This window comes from Schistocerca gregaria, chromosome X, assembly GCF_023897955.1.
Source record: "Schistocerca gregaria isolate iqSchGreg1 chromosome X, iqSchGreg1.2, whole genome shotgun sequence".
Classification (NCBI taxonomy): Eukaryota; Metazoa; Arthropoda; class Insecta; order Orthoptera; family Acrididae; genus Schistocerca; species Schistocerca gregaria.
Window position 1 is genome coordinate 19301145 of NC_064931.1, and position 12193 is coordinate 19313337.

The following is a 12193-nucleotide window of genomic DNA, read 5'->3' on the forward strand; positions in this document are numbered from 1 at the left end:
ACATTGTCAAGTGTTTGAACGGTCTATAATCTGCCAGTATGTCACTGATCCTGAATATTTCTGAGCTTGCATTCAGTAGGTAATATACATGCCAAGCAACTAACAGTACTGTGTCTGACAATGTTTCCTTCATACTCAGTTTTCAACTACTCTCATTCTCAAGACACAAGGAGGCTATATTTCTGTGGTTAAGCACGAGGAGAAGTTTGGCATTGCTTTGGCACAACAACATGTAATAACAGATTGTATTAAATTCAAATACAATTGGAAAAGGTGTTTATCTTCTTTGTGAAATCACAAAAGTTGTAAAAGACACAAGTGTTCCTAAAAAACAACAAAAAAGTATAAAAACTTTGATAAACCATTCTGTGCAAATTGTACTATCCACTCAAGCACTATTTTGTGTAAATAATAGGCATCACAGACATATTAATGTGTTTGAAACAACATGATTTCTTACTTTTACCAATGACTAGGAAAGGCAGCCGGTGACTAACAGCAGCATTAGTACCAGCTAAAGTAGTAATACAGTCTTTGCTTATTTTAGAAGCAGCTGCTGCTAATTCATGACAAAAAGCAAGAGCTTTTCTTGGCAGAGCTTTCGAATTGAGCCCCATTTCTTCAGCATTGTAAACATTTTTGGGAGCATAATCTTCTTCCCTCAGTAGATCCATTAGCTTGATTTTGAAGGGAGCAGTTGCCGAAGATTCAGTTGACAGTTTTTCACCGTGTTTGTGAAGCTAATTAACACTGTGTTCTGAGTTAGTGTTTTAACCAGTCTTTACTTTTGACTTAGTGTTTTAACCAGTCTTTACTTGCTTTAATATTTCATGACTCTCCAAGATTTTCATTAAATTGAATTGCCTTTCCACATAGAGTGGGACCAAAGATAGGTTCTCATTGTGATCTGTTTTGTGTAAATCACATGTAAACAGCATCATCTAGGTCTGTGTTCATGATGAACTTCATAGTTTTACGACTTGTCTATGCGGTGGACTGAAGCTTAGATATAAAATCTTTGATGCACATCTTTTATTTTTTTATATCCATAGTTGTCAATGTACCAACCTTGTGTTCAGTAGACAACTTAGTTGCAGATACACCTTCCTCTAACCTTTTATTAATCTCAAATTTATATCTCATAGAAAGGACAACACATTTACATTTAGGCATTTTATATTGCAAGTGTACTTTACATGGCAAAGTTGACACAAGTGAACATAACAGAGTGCAAATGGTTACCATTGTAGTGACTCAGCATGGGGGGAGGGGGAGGGGGAAAGGAAGGGCAAGATCATAGTGGCGGGCGGCACACTCAAGTGAGTAACATTTTGGGTATGTGTCATTTGCTTGACCGATGTTAGGATAATTGATGCTCTACTATATAACATGGAGTTAACACCCTCATTTGTGAGTAATTGGTCATCATTGTCAGAAATACCATTTAATACTTGCCTCCTGTTATGTTGGGGTTTATAAATGATAAACACCATTGCTGTTTTCAGTAACAAAGTTAATATTAAAGTCACCCAAAATTATGGTAGCTTTTGTTGTAGAGAAAGCACAAGTTAGAAGAGATGGTAATGGTCTTAAGAAATTTCACAATTTCCATGCAAAAGACCAGTGTTGTGAGCACTGTGATGGCTATATTTGCGTTTACTGCAACCCGAGGGACTTCAAAGTACAGTATTGCTGTGTGCAATGTGTGTGTAACTGCATTGATGTATGTTCTATATTATTTCCGGCATGCATTATAACATCGTCATCTACACCCACATGATTACTCTGCAATTCACAATTAAATGCTTGGCAGAGAGTTCATTGAACCACTTTCAAGCGATTTCCTTACCATTCTACTCTCAAACTGTGCATGGGAAAAATACAGTTAAATCTTTCCATGTGAACTCCGATTTCTCTTATTTTATTATGATGATTGTTTCTCCGTATGTAGGTGGGCACCAACAACATAATTTGTCATTCAGAGGAGAAAATTGGTGATTGAAATTTTATGAGAAGATCTTTCTGCAATGAGAAATGTCTTTGTTTTATTGATTGCCACCCCGACTCACATATCATATCCATGGCCCACTCTCCCCTATTTCATGATAATACAAAATGAGCTGCCCTTCATTGAACTTTGTCAATGCCCATATTGTGCTACAGTAGCCCAGAAGAAGATGGACAAGCATAGTGTAGGTAGTCCCTTTAGTAGACCCTGTTGTATTTTCTAAGTGTCGTGCCACTAATCAATCTTGTCTTCCCCACAACATTATCTATGTGACTATTCAAATTTAAGTTATTCACAATTGAAATCCCCAAGTATATACTTGAATTCAGAGCCTTTAGATTTGTATGATTTATTGTGTAACTGAAATTTAGTGGATTCCTTTTAATACTCAAGGGGGTGACTTTGCCTTTTCATTACGTACAGACATTTGCCTCTCTTTTGCACCCTACAGATATCTTGTCGAAATCATTTTGGAATTGGTTTTGATCATCTGATGACTTCGCAAGACAGTAAATGACAGCAGCATTTGCAAACGGTCTAAGAGGGCTGCCCAGATTGTCTCCTAAATTTACTGGATCCATTTTGACTGTTTGTCAATAAACCACGTTATTTGAGGAAATTCATAATATTTAAAAAGTTCTACTGGAAATCAACATTAGTGATATGGGCTGTAATTCAGTGGATTACTCCTGTTTACTTTCTTGGGCATTCGTGTGTTGTGTGCAACTTAGTTGTTTGGTACGGATCTTTCGTTGAGCGGCAATTGTACGTGATTTTTAAATGTGGAGCTATTGGATCAGAATACTCTGAAAGTAACCTCACTGATGTACAATCTGGGCAGAAAGTTTGTCCATACATTTTCTACTGTAATGCAATGTTAGACTGTAGCTGTGCAGTTTTAGAGAGTTTATTCATTTTTTCATATGGTGTTCTGTGAGACCAACTAAGAGACCACTTGTCACTAACATTTCTTGCCAGTTGATTTAATTTTCTTCTGAGGCTCTGAATTTTCTGGCAAAAAAATACAAATTAATTAACCTCCTCAGTGACATCACTACAACTGGTCACATCAGTTAACATTGGAACTTGGTAAGAGTCATCTTGTCCTTATTGCTCTTCTGTTTACTGGAACTATGAAATTCCTTGGGCTCATGCTTGATAGGAAATTTTCTTGGTCCTCCCACATGTCTTGCATGGCTGCCAGCTGTACGCAGCCCCTCAATGTTATAGGTGGTACTTCCTGGGGAGCAGATTGGACCTCCCTCCTCCATTTGTGCCGATCCCTTGCCCGTACGAAACTAGACTATGAGTGATTTGTTTATGCATCTGCACATCCATCCATCTTACGCTGTCTAAATACCATCCACTATTGTGGAGTCCGTTTGGACACTGGCACCTTTTCCACTAGTCCAGTTGAGAGTCTCTATGCAGAAGCTGCCAAATTACCTTTGTCATACTGGTGTTATGTTCTAATTGACTGATATGCATGCCATTTGTCTGCCATGCTTGGTCACCCATCCTATGCCTCTTTCTCCGATGACTTTGACTGCCGGTATGTGGCGCATCCCTCTTCTCTGTTATCTCCTGGAGTTTGCTTTCGGCTGTCATTCCAGCAGCTTAACTTCATTCTACCTGCCACTTTCCTGATGGGTGTGAACCCTTCGCCACCTTGGCGTCATGCAGCAGCCCGTGTTCACCTTGGACTTCATTTACTTCCTACTCCAGATTCGATCTATTGTTGTAAGTTTCTCATCATCTCTCACAGCTTGGCAGTAGTACCTTTGTGTATACTGATGGCTCTCAGGGTGACCATGGTGTCGGGTGTGCCTTTGTCATTGGTACTGATGATTTTCAGTATCGGCTTGCAGAACACTGCTCAGTATTTACAGCAGAGCTCTTCGTGCGGTCTCTAGCCATGCAATACATCCAGCAACACAGGCTTTCCAATTGTGTCATCTGCTCTGATTCTGTCAGAGCCTCTGTGTGCTGTACATGGTCCATCCCTTAGTTCAGTGTGTCCAAGAAAGCTTCCACTTGCTCACTCTGGAGGGAGCCGCTGTGATATATATGTGGGTTCCTGGACACATCGGTCTGGCGGGAAATGAGGCTGCTGACACTGCTGCCAAGGCTGCGGTCTTCCTATCTCAGCCCACTAGTTTTTCCATTCCTTCTGATGGTCTCTGGGTTTGCCATCTGTCAAGTTGTGTGTTGGCCAGTACCGTTTTAGCCATTGCCATTTGTTAAGTGGTGATCCCCCATTTGACCAGTTACGTTTTCATTTATGTTTGCCATGTGAGTTATTGGCTGTTCAATGAACAACATGTGGGCTGTCATGGCAATGTGGTGAAGGACATTTAATCTTTAGTTTGGAATCTTGTTGTCTCTACGGCACTTTTTATGGACCTTTCTTTAAGAGGAAGACCTTGCTCTTAGCTCTCTTTCCTTACATCAGCTGGGCTTAACATGTAATTGTTTTTAACTCCTCTTTCATATTAGTGTTCTAAGGTTCTGACAAGAGTGCACATGACAGTTGTTTTTCACTCTAAAACAAAGTGAAAGAAAACAAACAAAACAAAACTTGATAAGAGTTGGTGAACTTGCTTACCTACTGGTGTACTACTTTCCATTACTGATATGAAGCCTTAAAAATTTTTCTTTAAGTGAAGTAGCTTTATTTGCCCTCTGTCTCCTCATTAAACAGTGATGTGCTTCTGCTGCTATCATTGTTGGCGCTGCCGTTACTGCTCCTACAGCTGTTCATGGTGCTACTACTTTTGGTGGTGGTGGTGGTGGTGGTGCTGGTGCTGGTGTTAGTGCTACTACTGTTTCTGGTGCTCCATTCTTATTGGTATTATTTGTGCACCACTGATATTTGTTGTAAAGGTTGTGTTAATATGTTCATCCTTTCAGTTTGCTGTGTTGTTACTCCTATAATAGAACTATTTGTTTTGTGTTGTTACTCCTGTTGTAGAACTGTTTGCTTTATGAAATTCCTGCATTGCATTCATAGTGTTGTTCTATGCCTGCCTTCAGAAGAATATTCCACTGCAATGGCTGTCAGTGCCACACTGTCAGTTTGGTTGCTGATCATATACAACAATTCAGATTTTTTATTTTTTAATCTGGAATGTCTTGCCCCTTTAATTCAGATGCATGACATGTATAGCTGCATCTCTCAAGAAAATCTACACTAAAATAGCTTATATTTGGATGAGCTTTTGAAACCTTAAGGAACTGTGTGTTAAGTTTGTTACTTTTAATGTTTAAGGAGGGATGGGGTCATGCCTATGGTGTATTCTGATCACTATAATACTTTGTTTTTCAGCTGTGTTCAGAGCACTTTTAGGGATGTTGACATCATTATAGCTTATTCATTTCTGTACACATCACTCATATCTCCCAGTTAAAAAAAAAAAAAAAAAGTTATGTACTGCTCCCTGTTATAGTGCACTTAATGGTCATTCCAACCAACATCACGAACTTGAAATTTATTGTTGATGCTATACACAAACAGTACACGGCATTTTTTACAAACCACTTGTCAGAGATTGCATCTGCTTATTTGCAGGAAAAACTCCTGCTCCTACACAGTGAACTAATTTTGTACCAATAATCTTGGAGTCCATTACTGGTCTACCTCACTGACACTGGTTGGCGTACAAAGGAAATGTCGGCACACAAATAGACAAAAAGTACATAGAAGACCTCACAGTTTAATCGGAAAGCATTCTCACATAGGAAAACAGAAACGAAACAAGTGAGGTACACATTGGTCTGACAAGAGAGCTAGTCAGTAATCAAATCAAAAACATAAAAACACAGATGAAAGGAAACACAGGAAACCAAAACAATACAGATTCTATAACCCTGACAAAACTTAAAAAGGAACTATAGGAACACAACACCATCATCATAAGGGCAGGTAAAGGAAACAAAGTGGTTCTAATGGGTAAAGTGAACAATAAGACACAAGAGTTCATCTCAAAAAATAAAATTACAAAACTAAAATCATATCCACCTGACAGACTCCAAATGAAGTTGAGAATAACTCTAAAAGACATTGAAAATACACTAGACAACTATGAAAAAAGGATACTGCTGCAGACAAATCCTAGTGCACCATCCCACCTGCCAGAGTCATTGTGAATTATAGAAATGGTCTCACTTACCCACTTGAAGGTACATGTTGAAACTCTTATCAGAAAACTATAAATTACAAGAGGATAAACTCTAAGAAACATCACACAATTGATTCATTGCATAAAAGACATACAGGTTCCAAACACAGCAACCTCCTGTAATTCAATGTAGGGAATATGTATTCCAATATACCACTAACTGACACAATAAACATTAGAGAACAAAATCCTAAGACAGAGAGTACACTTCCACATGAATACACCAAAGAAACAGTGAGGTTGCTACAGCTAATAACAGAACAGAAATATTTCCAGTTCAGTAATTAATTCTGTTAAAAAAGTGAAGGATTCCTAATGGGATCCACAGTGTCTGGAACTATAGCAAACATATTTATGAACCATTTAGCATGGATTATATTTAACAAGATAGTGTCAAATAAGTACAATGTCGTACTCTGGATTAGATGTATGGATGACATCTCTTGCATTATATATGAACCAAGCAATAAAGTTCTCCAGTTGCACACAGACATAATTCTGTTCATGATAAGCTACATTTTTCAATAGACAAAGAGCAAAATAGGTAATTAAATTTCCAGGACCCCACAATAAAGATTCAAAACAACAAGCACACATTTGACATATACTGAAAACCGACAACAGATACAATTATGCAACATCACAACAGCCCAGTTCTCAAAAGCAAGACAGTACTTAGATTCACACTCCACAGACTAAACACAATAGCATTAGTTACAGACAATTACCAAAAAGAAATGAATATCTTAATGCAAATAGCCACAAACGATGGGTACAAAGAAAACTTTGTAAAAAAGCTGAATAGTAAAATAAAGAAACACAAAAGAACAAATGCCCATCTGTCACCAACACAAGGCCAGAATCACAAACAAACACAGAAAATACGAGAACATGAAATAACACAAAGTCAGGAAGAAACAGAAAATAAAAGATGGTACACTGTGACATACAACCACAAACATACACACAGAGTATCTAATATTTTCAAAAAACAAGGCATAAAAATAGCTCACCAAATCAACAGCACAAGTCAAAAATGCTTCCCAGAAACAATAGGAAAGACTAATCTATATCAGTCACCAGGAATATACCAACTGAAATGCAATACATGTGACAGACGATACATGTCAAACCAGGAGGACATCTGACACAGGATACAAAGAACCTTTAAGTGTATGGAGGTATAGCACTAATCATTCAACTTTTGCAGAATACTTACACCAACACTAACATAAAATTGCCACCAGAGACACTCTTCACTTTACAAGAAAACTACCACATTCAAAAAACCATAACAGAAAATAAACTCGTAAATGACCACACCATTCTGGCAAACCATGCACTCTTTAAACTAATTGACTACTTAACAGAACATTAAATATACACTAACCCCCTGCCAGTCTCCTTACACATCGCTGCTAAACATACAGGACATTTCACTAATTTACACTAGTGCATGTGCCCCCCCCCCCCCCCACACACACACACATGCACACGAATTAAATAATAAATAAATGTAGTTTCACAGGCTGGCTGTGCTCACAATCTACATGAAAACAAATGAACTCACATAAGGACTGTAATACTGTCGAGAGTGAGAAACACACGTAACTTCAGTTCGATTTTCAAATGCTACCATGTGTATATATATGAAATGAAGTCATTTGATATCAACTGCTGCTAACAAGTAGGGAAGAAGCAGTGGTTTGGAGAATATGTAAAGCAACACTGTAAGTAATTTGAACGTCAACTTTTTAAACAAAACACCATTTTTAACCTGAAACAACCAAAAATGTACAAACATATGTATCCAATTTGCAAAATAACCACAGAATATGCTTTATAAATAAAAGTGAAATGTGTCTGGTGTAATATTCTCTTTAATTAAATTGCAGTAAGCCTAAGATGGAAAAATCAACAGAAACTGATTTTTACAGCTGCTGCAAAAGATACAATGCGAACAAACATATTTCATAGATTTATTTTAGTAAGTATTTGCAAACACATTTCTATATGACACACAATTTGAAACTGTATTTTTGCTTTCAGAAGCCTCTCATCATTTTCCATCCAAGATGGTCAACAAGCAGTGAGCACAGTTGTTACTTCTAATATGTATAGTTAAATTATGGACTTCTGTTATTATATTAGATTTTACTGAAACTGTACATGTGTTTAATCTTTCTAGATATGTTTCCTTGTACATAATATCAGCAAAATATTTTTTTAAAGTACTTAAGAGGCACAGCAGAAAAGTAATGTAGCAGTCTTTATAAAAGCTATACATATTAATTATGTACCATTCAGAGTTATGTTACAATGTTTGGAAAATTTTCCTGCCCAGTAGTCATGCCAGAACTCTTTGCATTCTGTTCACATTCAACTGGTCTTATACATAGTACCAAAATAGTGACTGTAATAGTGAATGGTCAGTTTAAGGACGGAAAACATAATTATTTGCTCAGTCATATTTGTAAATTGAGTTTGAGAAAAAGGGGATGGGAGTGACTTGGGAAGGAGGAGAACCTATGAGTTGCACTGTGTATCCAAAATTAAGTTACAGAGTGCACTGTTTAACAACATATTTTGCATCACTCTAGTTAGTGCAGTTTTTTGCAACTTGTAATTAGCTAGCTCTATATTGAATATTTGAAGCACTTCATACTTCAAATATGTAAAGTTCTGTGAGGAATTTTTTATGTGGTGTACCAAAATTGTATCTACAAATCTGGGATAGTTGGGAAGTTGAAGACAGTTGTAAGGATGGCTGTCATAAAACAAGTGGGAGTTCCTTTTGTTTTTCATTTCCCCCCTTTTGCGAGTTCTTTTTATTTTCTTTTACTCCTCACATGGTAGACTGACTTGAAAACCAGTCCCTACTTATTCCCTGAGGTATGTCACTGTGCATTTTTATTGGTTTTTAATGTGCAAGATTTTCCAAAAACTGGTGACATATTAAGCAGTTTTATTGGCATTGGAAAAGGTATTTGTCCATCTCAGCTGTCATATTACGCGCAAAAATTTTATTACTCAGTGCCATTTGAAATTTTTTTTTCTTGTGCTGTTATAACACAGCATAATAAAGCACTTTTTAAAAACATTACGGAACCTCATTAATGTCAGAAAAGTAGTATGATTCACTCTGCAGCTCGGTGAAATCTTGGCAGCTAGTCTACTATTGTTCTTTTTCACATTTCTTATGTAAATGCATAACTCATTATATTTTTTACCAGTTTACCCACCATCAATTATTTTTACTGTCTCACTTTCTCTTGAAAATAATTTAGAAATTTCTTGGTTTTATTTTCTGTCAAATGGGTATTCGTGTTACACTTATCTATAAAACTTGTAACTGTAGGAATAGTGTATATTCTGAGAATCCACATCTACAGTTACTTTCCTGCTTGCTATCATCTGAAGTTGAACAGTATCTTAACAAAGATGCTGTACTAAATGTCACACTAAGAAGAACCACATTTGTTGTGAATTTTTCAACACTTAGCGTTAGACATGTTGCCAGAGCTTTTTTGTAGTCTGTTTCATTAAAGTATTTGCATTGCTTGAAGAAATACAGCAACCAACAAAGTATAGCTTTATTTTATGGAAGGATGCCTTTTTTGGCTTTCACCCAACTTCAACTAGTGTATTACATTTATATCTTCATCAACATAGTGTTTTTTTATCAACTGAATTTTAAATTTCTGCAGCTGCCTTGTGCAAAATAACAATTTGTTTAGCTACCACATTTCTTGAATTTTCTATTTAAAATTAATTGATAATTAGGTGTACTCATTTTTATTCTGTAATTTGTGCCTCATTTCTCCCCCTTCATGTGAATGGCACAACAAAATTGTCTGGTTGCTGTACTTCAAGTAGTGAAATCCACAGCCATGGAGCTCAGTTACTATTAACATGGATAAATGAGTATCTTCGAGCTTTCTTGAGTCTCTGATAGATAATTTTAGTTTCTTTAGAACACAATGATGTATTTCATTTTATGTAAACAAATTGCTGCATCTCTCCCCCCTCTCCCCCCCCCCCCCCCTCCGCTCTCTCTCTCTCTCTCTCTCTCTCTCTCTCTCTCTCTCTCTCTCTCTCTCTCTCTCTCTCTCGCTCTCGCTCTCGCTCTCGCTCTCCCCCTCCCTCCCTCCCTCCCTCCCTCCCTCCCTGCCTGCCTCCTTTTATCTGCACCCTGCTGCCCCCCTTTATATTGATTTATATTGTTTCAACAATATAAAAACACATTGCTAAGATCTGTTCATGGGTAGAAACCCCTAATAGATCTGAAGTTACGATTTTGGAAGACTTCCTCCATGCAACGAATGGAAGCTGCAGACAACTAACGTAACATTTTTCTTGTTTTTTATGTGAAACATTTGAGAATTTATTGTAATATGACGTCGTATTATTAGTTTTCCAAAATATGCTGTGTAGTTCACAGATAAAGAAAGACTATCCCACCACTAGGGTTGTAACAAAAAAATATATACATATTCCAGATCTGTTCATAGGTAGAAACCTCTAATAGATCTGATAAATACTGCTGTGCTGCAGATTCTTTATTTTTATAGTATACCGTTTGATATCTTCATAAATATATTGAGTCCTAAATAAATGAAAGATGTCTGTTGTTTATTGCCCATCTAGATGCTGGAACATTAGTGGGCAAATAGACAATTCATTGTGATTGCTTAGTAGAGACTGATATGTAATTGTATTCTGTCTAGTATGTTGTTTGTTAGTAGTATACATTTCATGTAGCCTGAGTGTTATTCACTCGCCTGCTTATAAAGTACTTCTTCACTCAATCAATGTTAATATAAGTTGTTGACTGTTGCTTTGTTCATAATTAAAGAACTATTAAAGATACAGAATGTAACATCTGTTTATACTGTTTTGTAATGTGACAGGTATGACATAGGTGGTTGTTCACTGTCTCTGTGATTTTTGACAACTGTGGCAAAAATCTTGCCAGAATATGAATTTTAACTGTAATTTTGGATAACCTGTTGGTACAGAAAAAATATTGACAAATAACCACCATGCTACAAATGACAGCACATCTGAAAAAAATACAGTGTTTATTATGCATACAATTTTATGTTAAATATCTGTAACTGATTTAAAAAAAATATATTTTCATTTTATTATTAGGAGTATTTTTACCACATTGTATACCTGCTATTTATTTAAAGACATTCCTGTAATTACTGTTTCAAAGAGTGGATGCATTTCAGTTTCTATGTTTGAATCTCAGGCTGCTGTGTTGGAGAAAGTGTGACAGTTACAGTTTAGCTAAAGATGGGATATGCAATATCAGCACATTTAACTGCAGCCAGACCATAGGTGCCAGATGTGGGTGGGGGGCTTCATCTCAGATGTCATGCAGATACTGGGCTTCTCATACACTACATTGCCAAGGGTACACCATGAGTTGTTACAATCAGAAAAAAACTGGAAAAAGAGAGAGAGAGAGGGGGGGGGGGGGGGGGAGAAAAAAATAATGCTGTCGGCAACAGTGCGTCAATGACAGGGATCACAGTTTGTAACACCAAACAGAATGGTCACGGGCAACAGATCACTCGCAAATTCACTTCTGGATGACAATTGGTGACCATATATACCATTCAGATTTACCTCCTTGCTGTATGGTACAGAAGTCTCTGCCCCATCCTTGTACCTAAACTAATGTTCGATGGTCATGTTGGTACATGCAAGTGGCAGAGGAAGAGCACATAAAGAAACAACTTGAGGAAATGCAACCAGCTTACCAACATGACACTCATCAGGCAGATTGTGGAAGTGTTTCAGTGTGGGAAATGTTTACATACGATGAAATGAAGCACCTGATATCTTATCCACTGTCTATCACTGGTGAATATTATTGGAGCTTACTGTCTGTCTGTCTGTCTGTCTGTCTGTCTGTGTACAGCACCCAACAGACAATTTGTAACTTCAGAAAGACCATCCACCACTTTATTGCTCCTTAACTTTGTCAAAATCAATT

At 37.1% G+C, this 12193-nt stretch overlaps 1 protein-coding gene across 7 annotated transcripts in view; it reads left to right on the forward strand.

Annotated features, from left to right (window-relative positions):
* The window catches only part of LOC126297555 (protein Malvolio), a 330588-nt gene extending 319249 nt beyond the window's left edge, over positions 1 to 11339 (forward strand). For 6 of the 7 annotated variants that reach the window (XM_049988485.1, XM_049988486.1, XM_049988488.1 and 3 more), the window contains one exon: positions 8236 to 11339. In XM_049988485.1, the coding sequence (XP_049844442.1) occupies positions 8236 to 8311 (76 nt within the window). In that variant the 3' untranslated portion in view covers positions 8312 to 11339. The remainder of the gene's footprint in view (positions 1 to 8235) is intronic. The other variant, XR_007552543.1, reaches the window with a different exon arrangement.
* The last annotated feature ends 854 nt before the right edge of the window (positions 11340 to 12193 follow it).